The 27,018-nt window shown below is 45.1% G+C and overlaps 2 protein-coding genes across 5 annotated transcripts in view; one reads left to right on the top strand and one right to left on the bottom strand.

Annotated features, from left to right (window-relative positions):
* The window catches only part of Klhdc1 (kelch domain containing 1), a 44,589-nt gene extending 39,744 nt beyond the window's left edge, over positions 1-4,845 (bottom strand). The window contains exon 1 of one of the 2 annotated variants that reach the window (XM_052739687.1): positions 4,541-4,845. In XM_052739687.1, coding sequence (XP_052595647.1) covers positions 4,541-4,636 — 96 coding nt within the window. In that variant the 5' untranslated portion in view covers positions 4,637-4,845. The remainder of the gene's footprint in view (positions 1-4,540) is intronic. The other variant, XM_052739686.1, reaches the window with a different exon arrangement.
* Positions 4,846-14,586: 9,741 nt separating this feature from the next.
* The window catches only part of Pole2 (DNA polymerase epsilon 2, accessory subunit), a 31,557-nt gene continuing 19,125 nt past the window's right edge, over positions 14,587-27,018 (top strand). For all 3 annotated transcript variants that reach the window (XM_052739691.1, XM_052739690.1, XM_052739692.1), the window contains exons 1-5: positions 14,587-15,725; positions 17,391-17,491; positions 18,980-19,055; positions 19,616-19,693; positions 20,100-20,193. In XM_052739691.1, the coding sequence (XP_052595651.1) occupies positions 15,601-15,725; positions 17,391-17,491; positions 18,980-19,055; positions 19,616-19,693; positions 20,100-20,193 (474 nt within the window). In that variant the 5' untranslated portion in view covers positions 14,587-15,600. The remainder of the gene's footprint in view (positions 15,726-17,390; positions 17,492-18,979; positions 19,056-19,615; positions 19,694-20,099; positions 20,194-27,018) is intronic.

A 27,018-nucleotide genomic window follows, 5' to 3' on the forward strand; every position in this document is an offset into this window, starting at 1 on the left:
CCAAAACAAAACAACAACAACAAAGGTAATGATAATCTGTGGGAGGGGGGAGGGAAGCTGTGTGCTCAACCAAGAAAGATAAACAAGAAACTTTCAAAGTGATAGTGATAATTCTAAAAATTTTTCTTTATATTTGGGTTTTTTGGGTGGGGGGCAGAAGGCATGCACATAACCCATAAGGTCATGTGTGGAGGTCAGAAGACAACCTGTAGGAGCCAGCTGTCTCCTTCTACCATGTGGGTTCCAAGGAGCAAACTTAGGTCACCAAGCTTAGATCAACCACGCTGACCTGCTGAGCCATGTCCCTGGCCCTGTTTAATCTGGCAGGTGAGTGTGTTTATCTATAAGTGATATTTTATGTGTTCCTTGGTGTATATAAAAATCCATAAAATTTAGCTGGGCATAGTGGTGCACACCTTTAATCTCAGCACTGGAGAGGCAGAGGCAGATGGATCTCTGTGAGTTCGAGGCCAGTCTGGTCTACAGAGTGAGTTCCAGGATAGCCAGGGCTACAGAGAAAAACCCTGTCTCAAACAAACAAACACCTCATAAACATTCAAGAAATGACTATTAAGTAGTTCACGGGTCATCAGGGAGACTGAAGGCCCAGCATCTGGTCTTGCAGAGAGCAAGCTCTGAGGCCACACCACAGTAAAGCCTGCAGACCGACAAACGGGAGATGCAGCTTGTACCACTGCCTCTCATGCCAGGCATCTTCTGAGACTGTGGTGCCAGCGTCTTCTGAGACTGTGGTGCCAGCGTCTTCTGAGACTGTGGTGCCAGCGTCTTCTGAGACTGTGGTGCCAGCGTCAGGGTCTACAGGTCAGTGCTGAGCTTTATGTTTTACTCCTATTTTACTTCTACTTTTTGATTTTTTTTCTTTGACAGAATCTCTGGCCCAGACTGGCTTTTAGCTCCCCATATAACCAAGGATGCTCTGAGCATCGGCTCCTTCTACCTATATCTCTTCAGTGCTGGGTTACTAGTGTGCACCCCAGGCCAGTTTTTCAGTCCAACCCAGGGTTTCATGGGCAGAGGCAAGGACTCACCTCCTGGGCCCCTCCACTTCTTTGAAGCTTGCTTATCAGCTGCTCTTGGCTTTTGTAGGTCTTCAGTCTATCACACACATTACAAGTATTTCCTCATCTGCCACTGGGTTTCTCACTTTGTAGTGCTTTTTTAAAAGTCATTTTTTTTAAAAAAAAATTTTTGATCTGCCAATTTTTTTTTCTTTATACATTTTTCTAATTCAGATTTTTCTTTTCTCAGTCCAAGATTTTAAAATAGTTCTGTCTTGCCCACAGTGAAGTTCAATTTTCTTATGGTTAATTACTGGTCCTAAGGCTCTGACATCAATTTCCTCTGGTTATCTTAGAAGAAGCATTTACTGTATAATTGGTTGTCCAGATTCAAAATGCTACTTTTACAAACAAAAATAGTCTCATAGCCTGGCTGCTTCTGCCATCTCTCTCCCAGCCTGTGGCACCATCAGTAGATGGACCTACTGATTACTTCAGAGCCGTGAGATCCTTTAGTGTCTGGTACTAAAGCCCTCTCTCTTCCCTTCACTCTTTTCAAACATTTCCTAAACTGATCTTCCATACATATCAGGCTAGATTTTCATATTCATAGATTAAATTTTCTTTTAGTTCAGAGAAAAACTCATCCTTTTTCAGTCCTGTTAGAGAAACAGAACTGTCTGAATGAGGTCCCGAGAGGAATATACACCATCTACGAACATACAATGACTCTTCCTTTGAAATCTGGGAAATGGCTCACATTTCATGGTCCGGCCAGCTGCACTGGCAACCTGTATGGATGCCAATAAACTGGAAAAGACATAGAGGAACATAGAACAAAAGAATATTCTAGCATGAACTACGGTGGCCTCTTGAGACAAATTTAGATACATTGCTCTTTAAAACTGGTTCAAGTCAGAAGTACTTCAGACAGATATCGGAGTTTTCAGGACACACATCTGTCAACTTCCACACATGCACTGTTTGCATTGATGAGGAAAACTGGTTAGAATATAAAACAGACACCAACCATATTCTTAACCTCCAACTGCTGGAATCCCTCCAGCTTCCAGGACCTGTCAGCTGAATCCCTCGAGCTTCCAGGACCTTTCAGCCATCTCCTGCTCAAAAGGCTGTTACAGAAGAGCTGTTGGAAGGATCCTGTGTTTTCTGGAGAGAAGGCATGCTGTCTTTTTTGCCTCCTACTCCGCCCTCCCTTCTACTTATACCTGAGATGTTATTAGCCTGCTGATGGTACCTGGAATTTAAAAAGTAATAGACTCAGGATTCAAAACTGTGTTGTTTCTTTCAGGGTTATGTTTGTAGTGCCTTTGCTCTTTGGAATATTCTTTAGCTGCCTGCTGGAGAACTGGACTCCTACCGATTACAGTTTTCAAGAGCAAAATAAGATCTAAAACAATGAGACACTTCCTTTATGGCCTCAAAGAATTCTGCACTGATCTATTTCACTTATGGAGTTAAAGTGAATTCATACAAAGATGCGGTATTAGAAGATGACTATTACTTTTGAGACAAGGTCTCATGTAGTCCAGGCTACCCCTGAACTCACAATGTAACAGAGAAGGCCCTCCAACTGCTTCTCCCTCTTATGCCTCCCAAGTTCAGGCATTACAGGAATGCTGCTACACAACCTGGCTGGCAAGATTATTATTTTAATTTTTTTCCATTTAAACTTATACCATTATCAACACAACCCAATAGAAACTCAGCAGATAAAGTTTAGTACGTCTATATCTCCAAGTGGTAGAGCTTAAAAACATTAAAAAAAAACTTTATGTGTACACCGCCATCATTATATTTATGTATTATGTGCACACAGCCATTATTGTGTATTATGTATAAACTAGTTTTTCACAAAAAAAAAAAAAATTCAAAGAAACTAGGCCAGGAGAGGACCACTAGTAATCCCAACACTCAGGAGGTGGAAGCTGAAAGATCAGGCGTTCAAGGCCAACCTGTGGTACTTGGGACCTGTTTCAAAACAAAACAAACAAAAACCAGACAAATTTACAGAAAGAAAGAAAGAAAGAAAGAAAGAAAGAAAGAAAGAAAGAAAGAAAGAAAGAAAGAAAGGGAAGGAAGGAAGGAAGGAAGGAAGGAAGGAAGGAAGGAAGGAAGGAAGGAAGAGAAAAGAGAAAAGAGAAAAAGAAAAAAAGCTAAAAACAAATGGGAGAGCTACCTGTGGTCACTCATGCCTGTACATTTGAACACTTGGGAGACAAAAACAGGAAGCTAGCCCTGACTCTGGGGCCAACCTGGGCTACACAAGAAATTCCAGGCCTGCGTGAGCTGCAGTGTGAGATCCTGTCTCAATTAGTTAAATTAATTAATAAAACAAAGCTCCAGAAAGCAGCCCCTGGTGTCACATGACCATCAAGGGGTCAATGCCTTTCTTTAGAAAATGGAGACTTGGAGCAGAAGAGATGGCTCAGTGGCTAAGAGCACTGGCTGCTCTCACAGAGAACCTGGATTCCATTCCCAGCAACCACCTGGTGGCTCACAACAGTGTCTGGCCAGTTCCAGGCTCCAGCACCCTCCTCTGACCTACGTGGGCAGCAAGCATACACAAGATACACAGATATACATACAGGTAAAACACTCATGAACATAAAATAAATATTAAAATAGAGACTTGTCTGCTATACAGGGTCACCTTACAGATTAGATCGTAGATCATCCTATTGATTAAGACTGAGAGTCCCTAGGGAAATGCCATATATATAGTGGGCACTCAAAAACAAATTCTGATATTTTTTTTCCGGTACTGAACTAAATTAGGAATAAACACACAAAACAACAACAAAAACCCACTTGGACCTGAGAATTCTTAACACACACAGTATGCACTTTATTTCGTTGTCATTCACTCGTGTTACAGGTCTGTCATATAAAGGTATAGAGAAGTCAGAAGATGTATCTTCTATTTGCAGTAGGGCTTCCGCAGGGCTTATTTTCTAATCTGTAAACGAACGGGGTTGGCGTGTATATCTGAATCACTTTTCCAACTCGATAATCCCTGCTATCATCCTACAATCACAGAAACAAAACAAAACGCACATTCCAACCGCCATGGTAATACGAATTTTCAACCACAAAACTCCGTGGTGTAGTGTTGCGAACACGGATCTATTTTGAGACTCCAGAAGTACTTAATTAGCAAAGAAATGCCACTAAAAATAGCTGATACGGTTAACTGCTTGGTGACTTGGGTATTTTGAGTCGCACCCGTGGCAATAGATGGACAGAATAACCCGGCACGGCGTCCTGGGGGTCCTCTCCAGTCCTGCGCCACGGAGGCTGGAGGAGCCACGCACCCTGGGACCCCGGGTGGGTGGCTTTGGGAGCCGGAGCGACCACGGACGGCCCGCGGCGAGTGGGGTGCGCTGCGCAGGCGAGCCGCCTGGAAGCCTGCTGGGGGGGGGGGGGTTGCCGCGTCGCCGGCCGTCATCCCCCAGCCGCCGCTCCCGCGCCGCCCCGGCGCGCCCGCCCCTTCCCCTTACCACGTAGCCCCCCCACACGTAGAGGAAGTGTCCGTCCACCACGGCGCAGTGGCCGCTGCGCTCCTCGGCCACGCAGAACGCCTGCGAGTCCGCCATCCGCCCTCCGCGGCCCAGGCAGCTCGGCGGCGCCGGCTCCGGCTCCGCACGCACGAACGGAACGCGAGGAGGGTCCAGATTGGCGGAGGCGGAACCGAGGAACCGGCGCGTCTGCGCGGCCGCCGCCCGGGTCGGGGGACCCTGGGTGCTCCCCGGAACGCGTGCGTGCGCTCCTTAGACTCACTCCGCTCCTCTCCCTTGAAGCTTCTCCGCAGCCAGTGTCTGCACTTGTTAGGTCTTTATTCCTCTGGAACCGTTCCCTTCACTTCCTTCTCGCGATGCTCATTTTATTTATTTTTTTTTATTTAACTTTTTTGTTTTAGATTATTTTATGCGTGTGAGTATTCGGCTCGAATGTATGTCGTTGTACCAGGTACATCGAGGAACTGGAGTTCCGGGCAGTTGTGAACCTCCACGTGGGTGCCGGGAATCACACCTGGGTCCTCTCCAGCCATCTCTCCGGTTCCAGGAAGGAAGTGGTCTCCTTTTCCTGCACCTGTGCCACGTACTGGGTTTATGAACCTCGCCTGGGCCAGCTAATTGACATAGGCATCCTCCGGGCTTTGTCCTTCAGTCAGTGCTCCGCCAATCCTCCTGCCTCAGCCTCCAGAGTGCATGCACCGCCACGTCCGACTATTTTTTTTTTTTTTAGGCCGGAAGTCATATCTGAGGTTTTTGCTTTTGTTTTGTAGCGTCTGGGTGCTTATGGTTTTCTTTTTCCTTCACGTGTACTTATTTACGTGCTAATCACAGTAGAAGGCGTTGGTGCCTGAGGCACTGAGTGATAGTTTCTAGTGTTTCTTCGTGATAACGTGTGTGTGTGTGTGTGTGTGTGTGTGTGTGTGTGTGTGTGTGTGTGTGTACGTACACAGGCACAATTCTCTTTAACCCAGCAGAAAGCGTTATTGTCTACCCAGCTCTGTGTCTTGCTTTTTCACTTGTATAAACTTTTTCTGGGAGAGGAACAAAAAGAAACAATTCCATTCCAGTTCCGGTTGATGAACCAGTGGGTTTAATTACAGTTACAAGATCATGTGCTCTACCGCTGAATCAATGGTCTCTGCCTAGCAACTGTTAACTGCCTACAAAAGGTGGGGGGTGGGAGCTTGGGAACTCTTCCCTTGCAACTGTTAACTGCCTATAAATCCACTGATGGCGGGGAGCCCCTCCCCCACGGCATAATCACAGTGCTGATAGCTTTCTACAACATTCCACCTCGTTTTCCAGGATGTCCCCTGAGATTTGGATAGGATGTATAGATGTTCGATTCGGGCTGGGCATTCAAAAGCACTTGGAGGACGAGTTGAGTCTCTGCAGTAACTGTTGCTTGTTATAAAAAGAGAAACATCACTGACCGAAGATGACTCCTGCACTAACGGAGGGACATAAACACAAATATTCAGAAGGCAGTTAGACAGACACACATCATTTAGCAGAAGAACAGCAGCAGCTTTTCATAAAGTCTAAGGTCTCCCCAGCCATGGGCTTTTGTTCAGGTTTACAGAACCAGGCACCAATTCCCTCTTGTGGAATGGTCCATGAATCCAATCAGAAAATAATTGTATCAATACGTTGGTCGTATCTATAATAGTTTCATCAGTGGGCACATCAGGCCTGACATGTTGATACTGCAACCTTCAGCATCCCCAGCCAAGTGGGACCATTGGTTACAATTTTCCCCTAAGCAGCTTGCATAGTGCCTGCCAGAACTATGAAAGCTAGCCAGGAGGAGGAAGGGCCAGTTCAGCCCCATACTGATTTCCCCATGTCCTTCCACCAAGGCATGTGGTATGTGGTATCTTTGGCAGTAGAGAATTACCATCTGTATTCGGGCTCTCTAGAGTCACAGAAATTATAGAATGAATCTCTATGTAGAAAGGGGATTTATTAAAAATGACTTGGGGCTGTAGACCGGCTAATCCAACAATGGCTGGCTGTGAACTCTTAAGTCCAAGAATCCACTAGGTACTCAGTCCACAAGGCTGGGTGTTTCAGCTGGTCTTTATTATATGCTGGAATCCTGAAGAAGTAGGCTCTAAGGCATTAAAGGAATGGATTTGCTAGCAAGGAAAGGGCAAGCAGGCAGAAAACAAAAGCTTCCTTCTTCCATGTCCTCCAGCAGAAGGTGCAGCCCAGATTAAAGGTGTGACTTCTCAGATTAAAGATGAATGTCTTCCTGACTCAAAATCCATATTAGAAGTGGATCTACCAAGCCGGGCGGTGGTGGCACATGCCTTTAATCCCAGCACTCTGGAGGCAGAGGCAGGGAGATCTAAGTACAAGGCCAGTCTGGTCTACAGAGTGAGTTCTAGGACAGCCAGGGCTACACAGAGAAACTTTGTATTGGAAAAAAAAAAAAGTGGATCTACCAACTTCAAATTAAGCAAAAATCCCTCACAGACATCCCCTCTATTTTTGGATTTTAGTTAATTCCAGATATAGTCCAGTAGACAACCAAGAATAGCCATCATAATCCACCCCTTGCCATCCTGATACACAATCATATCTCCTTATGTCATGATTAATTTCGAATTAATCATGAAAACAATAACCAGGTCATAATGCCTATACATAAAATAACTATCCCACATACAATCACAAACACATTGTCTATTTAACCAGGTCATAATTATAACTAACATATATAGCTATCCCTTAGACAACCGAAAATGCATTATAAATTTTGAATAGGTGTCAATGTCCCTTGAGAGACATTCTTTTAGTATCTCAAACTTAAATACCATAACCATTGATATTCTCTTAACTGATGTTACATCACATGATAAGGAAATTGAAGAAATAAAACACAAATATCTGTGCAAATGCATTGTTACCAAAATACTACAGAAACATTCATGTTAAGTATAATCTTTGTTTCTGTAACAGGTCACAGCCTTAGCTGGTATTTAGAACTATCTTCCTCTACTACCTATTCTGTATTTCCTCCACTCTTGGCAAGCACCTCAGCAGGCCTTGGCTCTTTTCCTGGAGGAGTGACCCACACCTTCATTCCTGACAGGTCTGTGCCCTTTGTCATACTGCCTGGATTAGGCTGTGGTAGTTTTCCATTAACTTTAATCAAGGGCACCATAGCAACAAGAGACACCCTAAAGGATCTCCTGCACTCCATACATAATCTTTCTTACCTCCATTCTGGAGATGCAATCCAATTTCCCCATGGTAATCTGGATCAATCACCCCTCCTAACACTGTTATTCTTTTCCTAGCCTGTTAATTTAAAGGCATCAGAAGTCCAAAATGACCAGGGAAAATCTGAGCTTCTAGTTCAATGGAAGGTTTGTTACGGCTCCTGGCAGGAGTGCTCCCTCCTCTGGAAACAAAACTTCTAGGCCAGCAGAACCTAGGGTAGCGGGAACAGGAAGCAAAAACTTTCCTAGTGGGTCGCTAGGAGTGACAGTAAGTGGAACTGTTCCCCTTTCCACCCCTTGATGCCTGCACCCATGGATCCTGGCTATGGGAGAAACTGTACCATATATTGACACTGATTCAAAGCATATACTGCCTTCTGGAGAACCCTGCCCAGCCCTCCATGCTGCTGTCACCCGGTTGGTTCTGTTACTGTGTCTCCAAAAGACTGTTCCGTCTTCCTATCAGGCCAGCTGCTCCAGGATGGTGAGGAACGTGGTAAGACCAGTGGATTCCGTGATCATGGGCTTTTACACTTCTAAGACTGTGAAGTGAGTTCCTTGGTTAGAAGCAATAATGTGTGGAATACCATGTCGGTGGATCAGGCACTCTGTAAGTCTGTGGATGGTGGTTTTGGCAGAAGCATTCTGTACAGGAAAGGCAAATCCACAACCAGAATAAGTATCTACTCCAGGAAGGACAAAGAGTTGTCCTTTCCATGGAGAAAGTGGTCCAATGTAGTCAACCTGCCACCAAGTTGTTGACTGGTCACTCTGAGGAATGGTGCCATATCTAAGGCTCAGTGTTGGTCTCCGCTGTTGGCAGATCTGGCACCTAGCAGCAGCTGTAGCCATGAGTGGAAGTCCATGTTGAGCCCATGCATAACCCCATCTCTGCCACCATGGCCCCTTTGTTCATGGGCCCAATGGGCAATGACAGCAGCAATTACTGGGGAAAGATACTGTCTCCAGAATGGGTCATCCATCATTGAACTCCTCCTCAGCTGAAGTCACCTTTCAATTCGAGAATCTAATTAGTCTTAACAATAAAAACTCAGAGTCAGATATTAGGGTGAAAGCTGATAGATCAGAGAAGCAGAGCAGTCAGCCACTAGAGACTTCTTAGCTCTACAAAATCTCAGACAGAATAGGACATCCTGTCTCTACAAATCCTCAGACTAAATGGGCTCCACCTGCCTTATATTTCTGTCTCCAGTATTTTTGTTTGCTTGTTTAATATCCATGGCTTGTGGGAGTGCCCTACACTTGCAGGGTATCTCCATTCAAACTTTGGCAACTGCTGTTTTAGTAACCCAGCCCCTGTAGGGTTGTAAGGTAGGTGGAAGTATCACTGGAGCTGGTTGTCTCCAGTCCAGTTCTGCACACCAGTATTTGAGAAAGGAGTGCCCCCATCACCGTCAATTCTCTGGAGTGTCTATACACAATGTTGAGCTGGATGAGGCCCTTAACGATAGCCTTGCCTGATGCTTATTTGCATGGAAACACTTGCAAGAGGTCTATGGCAGTCCACACAGGTAAGGGCATATTAGCACATCCCTGACAGGCATAAGTCCTACGTGGTTTACTTGCCAACCCCATACAGGATGAGTAGATTTATGTGTTTGCCTCATCATAACATTCATATGCCATGGACATAATTGAGAATAGGCCTCACATGTTTGGACACTTTGCAGCATACTGGAACATTTCATGGGGATTCCTTGGCCTGATCTATCTTCTACCCTATGTTGGTTTCTCTGTGGTCAGACTTTATAGGAACCTAGTGGGCAGGTATTGTTTGTTTTTGTTCTTTTGGGGGGCCCCTGCCACCCAGCTCCCAAATAAATTGCACATGGAGGCTTATTCTTAATTATAAATGCCTGGTCTTTGGCTTGGCTTGTTTCTAGCCAGCTTTTCTTTCCTTCTTATTCTGTGTCTGGCTGTGTAGCTGGGTGACTGGCTCCGGGAGTTCTCCTCCTTCTCAGGCTATTCCTTCTTCCTCCCAGATTTCTCCTTCTGTATATTCTCTCTGCCTACCAGCCCTGCCTATCCTTTCTCCTGCCTTGCTATTGACTGTTCAGTTCTTTATTAGACCAATCAGGTGTTCTAGACAGGCAAAGTAACACAGCTTCACAGAGTTAAACAAATGCAACATAAACAAAAGTAATATACCTTAAAATAATATTCTACAACAGGCAGGCTCCAAAGGACACTTGAAAGCAGATGACCCATATTCTAATAAGGGCATATGCTTTTTGATTTCTGGGAAGGCTCAATGAACTTTGGGCTACTAAACAGAAAGCTGCCAGGATACTGATATCTGTGATATATTTTCTCCCATATCTATTGTCCCCCAAGGTAGTCAACCTAGAACTTGCCAATTTTCTCTTTTCCATCTGAATATATCTCTGAATATGCCAGTATAGATTATCTAAGGCTAAGTTTCATGAGCTATTATACTGTCCATTATGTGTTGGTTTGAATGGTAATGGCCCCCATAGGCTCATATATTTGAATTCCTAGTCCCCAATTGAACTGTTTGGAAAGGTGTAGCTAGAGTTTTCCTGCCTGGCCCACAGTCAGGACAAATCTCTGTCACCCGCCAGTCCCACAGCCGCTCAGACCCGACCAAGTAAACACAGAGACTTATATTGGTTACAAACCGTATGGCCGTGGCAGGCTTCTTGCTAACTGTTCTTACAGCTTAAATTAATCCATTTCCATTAATCTATACCCTGCCACATGGCTCGTGGCTTACAGACCATCCCACAGCAGAAAGGATCAGGAGGCATGGCCTTGTTGGAGGTGTGTCACTGGAAATTTGGCTTTGAGGCTTCAAAAGCCCACACCAGTGTCACTCTCTCTGCCTACTGCCTGCAGATCAGGATGTAAAGCTCTCAGCTACTTCCCCAGAGCCATGCCTGTCAGCTTTCTGCCACGATGAGCATGGACTCTAAAACTGTAAGCAAGCCTCCAATTAAATGCTTCCTTTTTAAGAGTTGCCTTGGTCATAGCGTCTCTTCACAGCAACAGAACAGTAACAAAGACACAATACTACTGTTAGTCACTGGCTACTCTTTCCTTCTCTGCTCTCCACGCACATGATAGCCGTCTTTATTGGTATTGCTGCAGCCACCCATTCTTGTCTGGTGCCCTCACCATGTCGTTCATATGCCAGGCATTAACAGAGATAAGGAGGGTCCCTTCCTGGCTTGGTTGTTGGTTCAGTTACTGGTGGAGGTCCCCTGGCTTGAAAGGACACTGGTCCCAGCACAGCCTCGTGGCATTCATGGTGGGGCCGGCAGACACCACACCTCATGGTTGTGACTGAGCATGCCACTTTTGAAAGTCTGATTCTGCGCCACCCCAGAAAGAGGCCTCGAAGGCCTTCAATCCAACCTGAGCTTTGGCAATCTGTCCTTAGTATTAGTGAGGGGGTACCTGTGATGGAGTTGTCCTGTTACAATGCTTTTACAAACAACTCCCAATTCTAACCTAGGAATATATGCCAGCTTTTTCCCCTTCCCGTGATGAGGACCAAAACACCATAGGAACTGTTTGCTTACTAATCAGGTTGGTTTTGCCGTAACTTCCAGTTATCACCCTCTGAGCTTGGGGCAACTTCTAACATGAAGGGACACTGATGTAATGGGGCACACGCCTATTTTGCTTGTTTTAGAGAATCTTAGCCTGATCAAAGCTTCTTGAGTCTTTCTATCTCAGCCCTACAGGGAACCCCTTCCCCTTTTTATCATGTTATTAAAAGGATGGATAACTTGGGTGAAGTGGGGTATGAAAAGTAAATCAATGGACCGGGCAGTGGTGGCACACACCTTTAATCCCAGAACTAAGGAGGCAGAGTCAAGTGGATCTCTGAGTTCGAGGCCAGCCTGGTCTATAGAGCGAGTTCCAGGACAGTCAGGGCTACACAGAGAAACTCTATCTTGAATAACAAAAAAGAAAAATAATACATATCAATGGCCTCGGAGCTCTGCAAATACCTGCACCTGTTTTACATTCACAAGTTCTGACTATTTATGATTTTCTTAATAACTTTGTCTGGGGTCATATGTTTCTTACCAGGCCATAATCCTCCTAAGAATTGTATAACTGTACTTGCCCAGTGCACATAATGTGGAACGACCTCCTGTCCTCTTTTTTAATTGGTTTTTAAACAGGGTCTTGCTGTTACATAGCTCTAGCCATCCTGAAACCTGTTATATAGACCAGGCTGGCCTCAAACTCACAGAAATCCACCTGCCTCTGCTGGAATTAAAGGGGTGCACCACCAACCCTCATCCTCATTCTTTAGGTACACCTGGTCTTTCAGATGCCTTTCTTTGTAATACTTTTTAAATTTTTGTATGTATATAGTGTGTACAGGCAAATATGCGTGCGTGAGTGTGTGAGTGTGTGTGTGTGTGTGTGTGTGTGTGTGTGTGTGTGTGTGTGTGTGTAGAGGTTGATGTTGAGTGTCTTCCTTTACTGCCCTGCCCCTTATTTTTTGAGACACAGCTTCTCACTGAACCCAGAGCTCATCAATTGGCTAGACTGGGTGACCAGTAAGTTCTGGGAATCCATCTGTCTCTGCCCGACTCCCAGTGTTAAAACTACAGGCAGGCCTCCATGTCTACCTTTTTTTTTTTTTCACCCAAGACAGGATTTCTCTGTGTAGCCCTGGCTGTCCTGGAACTTACTCTGTAGACCAGGCTGGCCTCGAACTCAGAGATCCACCTGCCTCTGCCTCCCCAGTACTGGGATTAAAGGCATGCACCACCACTGCCTGACCCCATGTCCGAGTTTTATGTGGGTGCTAGAGATCTGAACTCAGCTCCTCATGTTCACATGGCAGGCACTTTATCAACTGAGTCATCTCCCCAGCCCTCAGATGCTTTTCTATATCTGAAAAAATACTCAGTTTTGCATCACTTCATCTACATAATGAACCCCTTTTAGAAAAATAGGCCAAACAACAAAGCAAGGTCCTGGGTCACCATCCCATATCTCTATACTTTGGTAACCTGTCTTTACTGTTCCTGGGGTAGAACCTGTGGCGGTAACCTTGGTGGAGGTCTCTGAAGGTGTAATGTCCTTCCTAACAGTGAGTGTGAGTTGGTCTTGGCATCCACATGCTAAAGGACCACTGAAAAGGCATTTAGCAAGGTCAAGTACGACTTAGAGAGATCCCATCACATATGAACTGCTCTGTCAGAAGAGTGACGTGGGGTACAATGGCCACATGCATCCAACTTCCTGTAAGTCGCTCTCACTTTCCAGGAGCCGTCTTGCCATTTCACAGCCTCCCTCCGGCTGTCGACAGGGCACGTTCTCTCTACCCTGTCTAACTTCATAAAGGAGTTTGTGATTTCATAGTCATAGACCTCATCAAGACAGGCAACTTCACAGGCTCCTGTCTCAACTGACCACTGTGACTGCCTTTACAGTTTGTACTCTCAGTAAAACTCCAATGCTGGCATGCAGGGTGTGTCCCAGTAATACATTCACCCCCAGAATGTTCTCTTGCAGTGGAGAAATGTATATAGCATAGTTCTGGGAGAGGTGGGGCGTAATTGCCACCCCAGGACAAGTTTAATTCTTTTAATTTTTCAGGTGTGTGTGTGTGTGTGATGTATCCATGTATGCATCCACGTGTGTGCCACCACAGCATGCATGTTGAGGTCAGAAGACAAACTGGAGTGTCCGTCCTTGTCTTTCAACCCCGTTTCAGACAGGGTCTCTTAGTTGTTCACTGTGGCTGGCCCATGAGCTTCCAGAGATCCTACTGTCTCCACCTCCTATTTGGCTGCAGGAATGCTGGGATTACAGACTCTCGCCACCACACCTGGATTTATGTAGGCTCTGCGGATTAGAACCCAGGTCCTCAGGCTTGCAGGGCAACCACTTTTACCCACCGAGTCAAGGCAAGCAGGCATGCCAACAACGGCAGAAACAGGAAGCTGGGAGCTCCAAAGGCAAGCACTGAGAGAAAGAGAACCGAAAGTAGGGCGAAGCTACATAGTCTCAAAGCCTCGGGACACACCTCCTTCAGCAAGGCCGCACCACCTAACCCTCCCCAAACAGCGCCACCAACTGGGAACCAAGTGTTCTCATGCCTGAGCCCATGGGGGATATTTCTCATTCAAAGCACCACAGCTGGGATCTCTCACTTTTTGTCTAGTTTAACTTTTCAAAAGTTTTTGTTGTTGTTGTTTTGGTTTGGTTCTTTTGTTTTTCAAGAAAGGCTTTATCTGTGTAGCCTTGGCCCTGTAGCCCAGGCCGGCCTTGAATTCACAGAGATCTACCTGCCTCTGCCTCCCTGGCATTCAAGGCATGCACCACCACCTGGCTAAAAGTTTTAAAATGTAAAAATCAAGCAAATATACATATGCTTTTTAAAAAGATTTTTTAAAAAAGATTTATTTATTTATTATGTATACAGCGCTCTGTCTGCATGTATACCTGCACACCAGAAGAGGACACCAGATGGTTGTGAGCCACCATGTCATTGCTGGGAATTGAACTCAGGACCTCTGGAAGAACAGCCAGTGCTCTTAACTGCTGAGCCATCTCTCCAGCCCCTTTAAAAAAGATCTTGCCAGGCGGTGGTGGCGCACGCCTTTAATCCCAGCACTCGGGAGGCAGAGCCAGGCAGATCTCTGTGAGTTCGAGGCCAGCCTGGGCTACCAAGTGAGTTCCAGGAAAGGCGCAAAGCTACACAGAGAGACCCTGTCTCGAAAAACCAAAAAAAAAAAAAAAAAAAAAAAAAAAGATCTTAACTAAATGCCCTAGAGATAATTGCATGCATACACCTCCTTAGAAATCCTCCCTCCTCTCACTAACTCTCACGTATCCTAGGCTTGTTTTGAACTTGCTATGACATCGAAGCTGGCCTTTAACTCCTGATCCTTACATCTCCTTCTTAGTACTAGAATTACTGACCTGTGACATCATGCCCAGCATGTCCTTGCGTCCCATAAAGTTGCATGCTCACTTCTAAGCACTCCATGGTATTCATTTTGCCGGGGCAAGCATTTTATTATTTATTTATTTTTATATAAGGTCTCAATGTGTATCATTGACTGGCCTGGAACTCACTATGTAGATAGAACAAGTTACCCCAGAACTCACAGAAATTTGCCTGCCTCTGCCATCTGAGTCCTGGGATAAAGGCATGTGCCACCACACTCAGCAAGAACAAACATTTTAAAATATGGCCTACTGAGTCTGCTTGTTGGACAGTTCACCTCAAGCCAGCCATTTATAATCTTTGGTTTGTTTATCCATCTTTAAAAAAAAAGTCTGTCGTGGAAAAAGTGGGACACTGCTAATTAATGTGTGAAACACATCCATTAATACATTTAAATTGCTAATGACAGCGCATTGTCAAAAGGCCCTCAACTAAAATGCTGGTTGGATGGGGGTGGTGGAGAGAGTACCTGCTGGGGGAAACAGTGAAGAGTCAGTATTTCCCAGGGCTTGTGTAGAACCGGTAAACAGGAAGGCCCTGCACCTCTCACAGCCTTGGAAGGGAAGATCCTGGGTGCAGGAAGCTTGGACAGAGTCAGAGAAGGTGGAAGGTAGAGAGGGTAGCTGAAAGTGACGGAGCTGAGTGTTCAAAATGGACTTGGGATAAAGAAAGCTTGTTCCTATTTAGATCACTCTTGCTTCACTCCCCAGGCATGGCGGGCGCGCCGATGGCTTCCTGCTTCAGGATTAGGATCTGAGATTCCCAGAGCCCTTGCAGTGTGTAGAGAGACAAAAAACCCAACTCACTAGTCCAAGAACCTGGGGGCGGGGCGCACCAGCGGGGGCGGGGCAATGGGCGTGTCTGGTCCAGGAGGGGCGGGGTCCCGGCGGTGGCGCCAAATCGCGAACATGGCGCCGGAGCGGCTGCGGAGCCGCGCTGTGTCAGCTTTCAAGCTTCGCGGCTTGCTGCTCAGAGGGTGAGTCGCGAGACAAGCTGTCCCGCCGCAGTGCCCCGGGCGTGCAGAGACCCTTAGACTATTCCGTTGTAAGAGGAGAGGTCGGCCTGGCGCATGGTTGGCTGCAGAGCCTCCCCGGGTTTCCGCGACGCTTTCGCGGGGTGCAAATGTTACTTCCCGGCTGGGCGGAGCTGCGCCGCCGGGGGCCCTCCTGAGCCCGGGAAGATGCCAGGTTCGAGGTCCTCAGATCCCCGGAGGTCCCCGCCTCTGCGGGATGCAAATCGTTACAGTGTTACTTCGGGAAATTACAGAGAGACCCGTCAAAGGAGAGGGACTGGGGAAATCCGTCTGCGTGTCTGGTGGCGATTTATGTTGCAGACTGTGAGCCTCCCACCCACCCGTCTCCGTTTTGGATTCTCATTATTGCCTGGAGAACTAAAAACCGGATAGATTTTTGGTTTTGGGTTTTTTTTGGGGTAGATTTCCTAGTTTTCAATTTGCCCAAAAGGCAGCTTTCTGGCTGTAGTGTGCCATTTTTAGTCCTGTAGAATGAACATCTCAAGAGCTCGAGTAATTACATTATCTTTACATTTTATAATACACGTTTTAAGTACCCGCTGAGCTTGTGTATCGGGTCCCCAAGGGGCCGGGCCAGAATGCCAACACTAGCTATACGTTTTTGAGTCATGCAGTTGTTTTGTTTTCATAACCGTGAGCTTTATGGAACTTTTAACTTTACGTTTTGCCTAGTAGTGCCCAAGGGTCAACCTGGGAGAAAGTGATGGATTTAGTTCCATTAATTTCTTACGTTTGAAAAGAGTAATTGATCAATTAACTCTTCTTTCCTTTCACCGAAAATGAACTATTCTTAAGCTGTTAGAAGCTCATTGAACGATTCAGTGAGACATACATTCAAATGCTTTAGTTTCAAACACCGTGAGAGAATTAACCACCATGGAGCTTTACTGTGGGACGATAGTGTGTTAGTTATCTATTGCCATGTAACAGATTACCCTATGGTTTAGAAACTAAAACTACCCTCACGTTTTAGCCTACATTTTCTGTGGGCCAGGAATCCAGATGAGACTAGAGTTCAGGTTTCTGCTTTGGGTCTCATACACTCTGGTCAACATGGGTTCATCTCAGATGTCCAGGGTATCCAGTTCATTTAGATTTTTTTAAAGGTAATTTAGCATGATCTGCTTGCAGGGATTTGTTGTTATTTTAATTGTTTGCTTAGTTTTGAATTAGCTGTTTCAAGCCTTGATACTTCAGGCTTTAGTGGGAGAGCTGAGGTTTTAGTTACATTGACTTTTTATAAAGTTTGAGTTTTATAAGGTTTAAATAACAGTTTGCTTCGACCACTACCACCAAACAAAACAGTTTTATTAGGCAGTGGTGGCGCATGCCTATAATCCCAGCACTTGGGAGGCAGAGGTAGATAGACCTCTGTGAGTTCAGGACCAGCCTGGTCTACAGAGCAAGTTCCAGGACAGCCAGGGCTACACAAAGAAACAAAACCAAACCTAAAATCCAAAATCAAAACAACAAAACCAGTTTTTTAGCCAGGGTAGAAGGATAGTTTTGTTCAGAAACTATAGGCAAAATGAGAACCTCTTGAAGGGAGGAATGAATGGGCAGTTTCTGAATGTTGGAGAATTCTTGGCCTCTTCTTTCTCTCACTAGTGAAGCCACCAAGTTTCTCACTGAAGCTCTTCAGTCTGTCACTGAATTAGAGCTTGAAGAGACCCTAGAAAAGATCATCGATGCAGTTGAAAAGCAGCCCTGTAAGTAACATTTGCTGATGATTTCTAGATTGCTATAGCTTTGTGTCCTCAGATTTCGATTGAAATGGGAAGTGAGGCTCCATTCACTAAGATATTCCAGAGTTCTGAGATATACACATCACAGTATCTTTTCCCAAAGATTGTAACCTTAGGATATTCTATTCCTTAAGGGCCCTTTTGTAGTTGCTAATCCCCTTGGGGAGGTAGAATTACCATAGCCTCTTTTCTGTGTTTAACTCTTGAATTTGATCATGTCCTTCAAAGAATTACATTGTTGTTATTATTATTATTATTATCATTTTGCATGTGTGCATGTGTACCTATGCCACAGTATGTATGTGGAGGTCAGAGGGCAACTTTGGAGTGGGTTCTGTCCTTCTACCATGTGGTTCTGAGGACCAAACTCATGTCATCAGAGTTCTGTGGCAAATGTCTTTATCTACTGAATCATGTCACTGATCTGATCCTTAATGGTCACTTATTTCTCTCTGCACACCTGTGACTGTGTCTTATTAAGTTAGATACTCGTAAGTGTTTGGGGGGAAAAGAGAAAAGTGAGAAGGCCTAACTTTCCTGGTCTATTGGATTAAATACTTCAACTGCTACCAGAGACACCGGCCGAAAAAGGAGAGATGCTCCAATGTTTCTACTGCCCACAGGGTAGGAATTTTACCCCTCTCATCTCTTTCTACTTAATACAGGAGAGAATTTGTTCTCTCTTTGCTTCTAAAGGCAGGATTTTAAACACACTCTATGTCTTAGTTAAGGTTTCTGTTGCTTCTGTGAAGAGATACCATGTCCATGGCACCTCTTATGAGGAAAACATTTAATGGAGGGGATTCTCTTACAGTTTAGAGGTTCAGTCCATTATCATCATGGTGGGGAGCATGGCGGCGTGCAGGCAGATGTGGTGCTGGAGGAATAGCTGAGAGTCCTACGTCTTTCAGGCAACAGGAAGTCTACTGACTCACTGGGTGGTGTCCTGAGCATAGGAAACCTCAAAGCCCGCCCCCACAGTGACACACTTCCTCCAACAAGGCCGTACCCACTCCAACAAAGCCACACCTCCTAATCATATATCAATATCTAATGGCATATGGTATTTTGCCTGAAAACAGAGTGATCAAGGATACTCACTTTCTGATCAGGCCTAAGTTTGTGTTGCTTTCTAAACTGTTTTAGCTCTGTTCTTGGGCTGATATTCAAAGTTGCTCTACCATCAATAAGAAATGGGTATATTGAGTGTGTGTGTGTGTGTGTGTGTGTGTGTGTGTGTGCCTCAAAAGTGCTCTGATTACTGCTGTGTGCTGCTATAGCCAAGGTCTCATGTAGCCCAGGTTGGCCTCAGATTCTCTTTGTGGCCCAGAATAGCCTTGAACTCCTGTTCCTCCTGCTTCCAATTCCCAAGTGCTAGGCTTCTAGGTGGGTGCTGCCTTCCCTGAGTCTCTATCCCTGTTTGAAATTTGGACTTTGAACTTCCTTTCTCAGTGTCATCAAACATGATCGAACGATCCGTAGTGGAAACAGCGGTCCAGGAGTGCAGCCAGTCGGTGGATGAGACCATGTATGTGGGTAAAACTACATTTTCCTGTGGGATGGTTACTCAGTGCCTTTTCATGGGAAAAAAGTTAGTGATCAATAACTCTACAGTAGAAACTGCCCTTATTTACTTCATCTGAAGTGATGGCCTACATTATAAATTTTATTACTAAATAATTTGTCTTTACTATTTTTTTCTAGTGAGATTATAGTATTTGTTTATTACTGACATGCTGTGTTCCCAGTCTATTTAATAGTCTGTGTGCTGTGAATGAATTAAATTGAACATCAAAAGTGTAATTTACTGTTTGGTGGTTTGTTTAAGACAGGTCTTATAATATAGCCTAGGCTCTGCCTTCCTAGTGCATGGGTTATGGGGGGGCACTATCACACCTGTGACCTTCGTATCTCTTGAAAGTAGAATGTACAAGCTAAAAACTTTATCCTCTTATTTGTGGCTCTCTGAAAAAATTGGTACATGGCTTGAAGAAAATGTGCAAAAGCTTATAATGTGAATTATTAGTGTTGATCTATAATACTTGCATTTTAGTAAGTTGGATCTGTGTTTTATGGGTTGTTTTTCAGAGAGCATATTTTCAATATCATTGGAGCTTTTGATATTCCACATTTTTTGTACAATTCAGAAAGAAAAAAATTTCTTCCGTAAGTATACCATGTATCATTTATTGATTTAAATTTTTTAAAGATTTATTTATTTTACATGTATGAGTGTGTACCATATGTGTGCCTGGTGTCCGTGGAGTTCAGAAGAGGGTGCTGGATCTCCTGAAGCTGGAGCTACAGACAGTTTTTAGTTTCCATGTGGGTACTGAGAATTGAACTTAGGACCTCTGCAAGAGCAACAAGTGCTCTTATCCACTGGGCCATCTTTCTGTTTATTGATTAATTTCAGTTGTATATTTTTTCACAAAGTATATAGTTTTATGTTTGACTTTTGGTCAACCTTTGTGTTAATATTTTGTGTGTGTGTGTGTGTGTTTGTATATTGTGTATGTAAAGTGTATATCTATCTATATATTTTTTTTTAATGACATCCCTTTTTTTCTAGTCTATCAATGACTAATCATGCTGCACCAACCTTATTTGGAACAGCAAGAGATAAAGCCGAGCTGTATCGTGAACGATATACTATTTTACACCAGGTAAGTTGGGAGTGGAGGAACACCAATAAATTGGGGAGAAAAAAGAGCTTTGGGAAATCTCAAGGATGTTTAAAGGATGCAGTTTTGTAGATTAAAGTTGGTTATTCAAGGCTAGGTTTGGTGGCTCATGTTCATAATTCCAGTACTTGAGATTGCAGAGGCAGGAGGATTGCTGCAAGTTTGAGGCCAGCTTGGTGTAAACAGTGATTTCCAGACCATTGGGGCTTTATAGTAGGACCCTGTCCAAAAAAAAAGTCATTCTGTAGACTGTTAATGGGCTTTCTGATTGATGCCCTATTGAGAACACAGAGATATGAAGTACATTTCCCTTTAATAATGATGTTAAAGAGAGTGGCCAGCACTTAATACCTGATATTGAGATTTCAAGTATTGTGCAGTACTTTGCATGCATTATTTACCACATTTGATCCACTAACAGGAATAGATTCATGAATGCTAGCATTATTCCTATTTTACAGATGAGGAAGCTGAAGGCTGGAGAGGTTTCATAACTTTGCCAAAGGTCACATGTAGAGAGTTGGGATAGGATTCAGACCTAGCCTGTCTAATTTGTCCAAAGCCTGCTATATTCCCTTCAAGGAAAGTAGAACTTTATTATGCGCTCTAAAAGATAGAACCAAGCAGGGCTTCACGGACACTGGCGTTTCACATGGTTCTTGTGGACATGCATGGTAACACTGAACAAGGACCGAGCAAGGGAAAATGGACTTTGTACAGGAAATGGTGAGCAAGGGGGGTAGTGTGGAAGTGAGTTGCCTGCAATCCCAGCTACATGGGAGGCTGAACCAGGAAGATTACAAGTTCAAAGTCTACATAAACTAGAGTGAGTTCAGTAGTAGCCTGGGCAACTTAACGAGACCCTGTGTCAAAAGACAAAGCAAGAAAGCCTATGGATACAGCTCAGTGGTACAGGGCTTGCCTAGCATGTATGAGACCCTAGGATCAATGCCCAGCACCACAAAAAAGATGAGCAGGGTTTTGAACCTCAGAGTGCAACGGGATACTGCTAATCCATTAACACAAGGAAGGTTTATTGGGGGGATTATGTCAGATTCTGTTTCAAGCATCGGAGTTAGGGTTGTCAGGAGGAGGAGATACATAAATGCAGATGAGGTCCGTGGGGCAAGGGCTGGATTGCTGAGAAGGGCTTAGGAGGCATCTGCAGTGAGTGAAGCCCTGGGGTGTGAGGAGAAGGCCTGAGAGAAAGGAGGGTAGAAGAAGAAAGGCAAGAGGTGAGGGTCTGGGCGGGCTGGGATGGTGCCGCGGGGCTGGAGCACAGGGCTGGGGGGTGGGGCGGTGGCAGGCATTGCAGGTGTGAGAATGAGGATGAAGAGGTGAGGTCTGAGGATACCTGTCCTCACCCTGAGCTGCAGCTCTGCCCCTGTCATGGTTTTGCGTGGAAGTCTGTAGAGGACGGGTGCTGCTGCTCCTGAGGGCCGAGACCTTCCACCCCATGCTGTTGGCCTCGTCTGTACTTTCCAACTCTTATTTCCGCCACTTAGCCTAAGCTGGGCTGTGCTTCCCGCTTCTGAAACCCGCTGTGAAATTCCCAGTTTTGGAAGGGCCCTCTCAGATCCCGCCATCCTGAAGCTTCTCTTCTTTTTTAATTATTTTATGAAATACTGGGTTTCAGATGACATGTACTTCGATCATATTTGTCCCCATCAGTCTCTCTTGTCTTCCCCTTCATGGTCCCTTGTCGACTTTCATGTCTTTTTTTTTTAGTCTAGATTCTGCATGTGAGCAAACACTATTGTTTACTCGGCCTGTTTGATCTGGCTTCTTTTGCATAGGATGGTCTCCAGCTCTGTCCACTCTCCTGAAAATGAATTTGTTCTTTGTGGCTGAATAATATTCCGTGTGTGTGTATGCTGACGTGGCTTCCTTCCAGTGTATACCGGGAGTCACACGGCATGATCATCTGAGTGTGTGTATGTGTGTGTGAGAGTGTATGTGTGAGTGTGTATGTGTGTGTGTGTGTTTGTTTGTGTGTGTGTATGTGTGAGTGTCTATGTGTGAGTGTGTGTGTGTGTGTGTGAGTGTGTGTGCGTGTGTGTGTGTGTGTGTGTGTGTGTGTGTGTGTGGCAGACCCAGCATGCACCAAGCGCGGCATGCTTTCACACTGAGCTACAGCCCCACCCTGTGCTAGTTTACTTTTGTCAAGCTTCCACACTGGTTTCCACGGTTGCTGGATTGATTGACACTCCTGCCCTCGAGGAATGAGGGTTGTGTCCACGCATCCCCTCCTCCCATCCGGCATTATCACTAAAATTGGTTGTTTCCTTCTTTAAAAGATTTTTATTTATGTGTATGTGTGTCTCTCTGTGGGTGTCTGCCACATGTATGCAGGTACTCTCAGAGGCCAGAAGACGGTGTTGGATCCCCTGGAGCAGGTGTTAGAGGAAGTTTTTGTTTGTTTGTTTGTTTGGTTTTTGGTTTTTCGAGACAGGGTTTCTCTGTGTAGCTTTGCGCCTTTCCTGGATCTCGCTCTGCAGACCAGGCTGGCCTAGAGGAAATTTTAAGCCACCTGTGTGAGTGCTGGGACCCAAACTCAGGTCCTCTGGAAGAGCAGGAAGCACTCTGAACCATGAGGTCATCTCTCCTTCCCTGTTGTTTTCTTGACAGCCTATCTGTCTGGGGTGAGATACAACCTCAGTGTAGTTTTACCTTTCTTCTTTGGAATTTTTTTATTTCTTGTTATATGTGTGTATATGATGTTTGGGGGAGCACATGTGTCATGGCCCTTTTGTGGAAGCCATAGACAAGTCTTTGGAGTGGGTTCTCCCTCCCACCTTTCCATGGGTTCTGGGGATTGAACTCAGGCCGTCAGGCTTGAGCTGCAGGTGCCTCTACCCACCTCGCCGTCTTGCCGGCTCTTGACTTGCATCACTTGTATGGTTTAGGATGTTGGACCTTTTTTTTTTCGTTTTTGGAGATATATATATATATATATATATATATATATATATATATATATATATATATATATATATATATATATATATATTTCCCCCTCCCCTGCCAAGACAGGGTTTCTCTGTATATTAGAACTCGCTCTGTAGACCAGGCTGGCCTTGAACTCACAGAGATCCACCTGCCTCTGCCTCCCAAGTGCTGGGATTAAAGGCGTGCGCCACCACTGCCTGTTGGATGTTAGACATTTTTAAATGTATTTTTTGTTTGTTTGTATGTTTCTCTCTCTCTCTCTCTCTCTCTCTCTCTCTCTCTCTCTCCTCTCTCATGTGTGTGTGTAGTGCATATGTGTAGACCAGAGATCAGATAGCCTTATCTATTGTTCTCCACCTGACTTTTTTTTAGACAGTGACTCACTGAACCCAACACTCATGAATTGGCTAGACTGGCTGTCTAGGGACCCACCTGTGCCCCCCACCCAGCTCTGGGGTTACAGACGTACACTGTCACACCCACTTTTTAAGTGAATGCTGAGGATCTACACTCAGGTCCTCCGGATTGCACCTGCAGTCACTTCCATGACTGAGCCATCTCCACAGCCCCTGTGGATGTACCGGGCCAATTCCCCCTCTGTAGCTCAGGCTGACCTGGAACTCACTGAGTTTGCTCAGACTTCCTCACACTTTTCATCCTCCCGCTTCAGCTTGCCAAGTGCTGAGATTACAGGCATGAGCCGTATTGGTCATTTGTGTTTCTTCTTTTCAGAAACATTTGTTCAATTCATTTGTCCATTTATTGACTGAATTATTTGTTCTTTTTGAGCTCCTTATGTATTCTGTTATTAATGGCAAATATTTTCTCCCGTTCTGTAGACTGTCTCTTCATTCTGGTAATTATTTCCTTTGCTGTCTCAAAGCTCTGTGTGTGTGTGTGTGTGTGTGTGTGTGTGTGTGTGTGTGTGTGTGTGTGTGTATGTGTTGTATACATGTGTGGACATGCGTAGGGTGTGTGCCCATGCACTTAAGTACAGAACCCAGTGGGAACACTCAGTGTCCTCCTCTGTCACTCTGTCTTATTCTCTGTCCAGTGTCTCTCACTGAACCTGGAGCTTGCTGCTTTTCAGCTGGGTGGTGGCCAGCATGTCCCAGTGGTCTCCCTGACTCCCTTCTCCTCACTTCCCCAGCGTTGGGGTTCGAGGTGTGCACAGCCACACCGAGCTTTTCAAGTGGGTGCTGGGGATCTGAACTCAGGTCCCCTTGCTTCTGCAGCTGCATACTCACTGGGCCATCTCTCAAGCCCCTGCCAAAGCCTTTTATTTTGATGCAGTCCTATTACTTAGATTTGGTTATTATAACCTGAGCTAGAGATGTCCTATTCAGAAAGTTGTTGCCTCTGTCTATGTCTAGAAGTGTTTTTTCTGTTTCCCTGTAGTAGTTTCAAAGGCTTGGTTCTTAGATTAAGGTCTTTGATGTATTGTGAACTGACTTCTGTACAGGATGAGAGAGATGAATCGGTTTCACCCTCTGTGTGGATACCCAGTTTCCCGGGACCATTTGCCAGAGAGGCTTCATTTCCCCGAGGTATATTTCTGGCACCTTTTGAAAATTAGGTGTCTGTAGCCGCATGGGCTTATTTCTAGGTCCCAGGTTCTGTTGCATTGATTGGCATGTCTGTTTTTGACCCAATGCCATGCAGGTTTTGTTAGTATAGCTCTGTAGCATAGCTTGAACCCGGTTGTTGTGACGCCTTCAGTATTGTTCTTGCTCAGGATTGCTTTTGCTATTCAGAGTTTTTGTGCTTTCGGAACAATCATAGGTTTTATTTATTTATTTATTATGTTTCTATGCAGAATGCCACTGGAATTTTGATGGGGATTATATTGAATCTATAGGTTGTTTTTGGTAATATAACCATTTTCACAATGTTAATTCTGCTGGCCCATGAACATGAAACGTCTTGCCATTCAAAGCCTTTCTCGATCTCCGGTTGGATGCGGTGTGTTCCTTGTTCAAGCCCATTGAGCTGCGTGTCTTCTGTGTAACTTACTCAGTGGGCCTTGCCTTGCAGTCATCCTGCTCCACACTCTTTCCATACCACGGGGTCCTTGGTTTTTAACTCCGCAGCATTTGTCGTAGTGCTTTTTACCAATCTATTAACAACTCTCTCTCTCTCTCTCTCTCTCTCTCTCTCTCTCTCTCTCTCTCTCTCTCTCTCTCTCTCTCTCGTTTCTGTGCCTGAAATGTGCTTTTGTGGTGTAAGGAAGGTTGGGCTGAGGTTCGCTGTGTAGCCTCGGTTGACCTCAAACTAACTCAAGACCTTCCTGCCTCGGTCCTGAGTGTTGATATTAGAGGCATGTGCAACCATTCCCAGACCCTCCTCGTCTGTTTCAGTCTACGGTACTGTCACTTGGCCTTGCCTTTCGTGTTCCTCGATTGTGAGACAGAGGAGATGAATGGAGTCCATTCACATTTTCATTGTGTGTTTACTTTCCTGGAAATACATTTGATTTTGTCATCTTTCTGCTTCAGAATATTTTTCAGAGAGGGTCTCAGGCTAGTCCCAAACTCACTATGTAGGGTGGCCTTGAACTTTTGAGCCTCCTGCTTCTGCCTCAAGAGATCCAGGCATGTCCCACTGTGGCCAACTTTTCTGTGGTGCCAGGGATGGAACCCAGAGCTGTGTGGGTGCTAAGCAAGCACTGTACCACATCCTCAACTCTTCTGTAAGCCGTCTTAAGATTGTGAGAAACTCACGGTGACTAAAACCAAAGAACAACTGTTAGTGTGGCCTGTATTACCAGGAAGGCTGGAGGTCTGTGGTTTCAAGCCTGGCTGGATCCAGGTGCTCATCCACCATCACGAGGCACCTGTCTTTTTTGTATCTCAGCTTTTTCTTTTCTTTTCTTTTTAAATTATCCTTTTATTAGACCTTGCCACCACTTGTGCTGGGGACAAAAGATGGGTGCCATGTTGGCCCTGATGTGTTGGCCAGGTTTAGGTCCTAGTATATCCTTTTTGCAAAACAAAACAAAACAAAACAAAAACCAAAAAACAAACAAACAAACAAAAAATTATCCTTTCAAATAAATTCTCCTTATGGAATAACAAAAATGGCCACTAGTAGCCATAGCAACTGTCAGAAAGAGCCCTCCTTTCCTGTAGTCCTGCAGAAGTCTTCACTGTATCTCTTATCAGCCTAGCTTGATGCACTTGCTCATCCTTTCTTCAGTCCACGTCTCGGCTTTCATCTTTTAGGCCTGGGCTGTCTGTCTTCAGAAGGGGAAAGGGGCAGCAGCCTGCCCAAAGTGCATGAGCTGATGGGAGCAGAGAAACAGTTCCCTAAATAATTGCTGTCCCTCATCCAACAGTCCACCTTGTGCACGCTCACACTGAGCTCTGTATCGGGTGGTAGTTAATTCTGACAAGCTTGGGTTCTTTCCTGGTGACTTGACTGTAGACTGGTGGTGAATTTTGATTGTAAGCCTAACTGGATCAAGAAATGCTTATGAATGCCATCGGGTGTGTTTGTGAGGGCGGTTGGGGTGGGGGTGGGGTCAGGGATTTATCCTCCTCTACTCCAGTGTGGACAGCACCATCCACTGGACTAAATACAAAGGAAAGAAGGAAGCAAGCTGAGCAGCGGAGCCTGGTATTTCCCCTGCACCTCTTCATGGTTAGCATGGGCCGCGGTTCTCAACCGAGGTTCTCAACCGCGGTCCTCAACCGTGAGCCGAGTAAAGCCCTCCCTCCCTGAAGGTTCTTTTTGTCAGACATTGGGTTGCAGCAGTGGATGAGAGAGTTAACTAATGCAGAGCTTCCCACAGCATTCTTCCTTTGGATACCCCAATTTCTCAGCCTAAAGTTTCTTGTTATCACCCTCTTTTTCTTCCTT

The sequence above is a fragment of the Peromyscus californicus genome, unplaced genomic scaffold, assembly GCF_007827085.1.
Source record: "Peromyscus californicus insignis strain IS unplaced genomic scaffold, ASM782708v3 Scaffold_15__1_contigs__length_86483966, whole genome shotgun sequence".
NCBI classification, from domain to species: domain Eukaryota; kingdom Metazoa; phylum Chordata; class Mammalia; order Rodentia; family Cricetidae; genus Peromyscus; species Peromyscus californicus.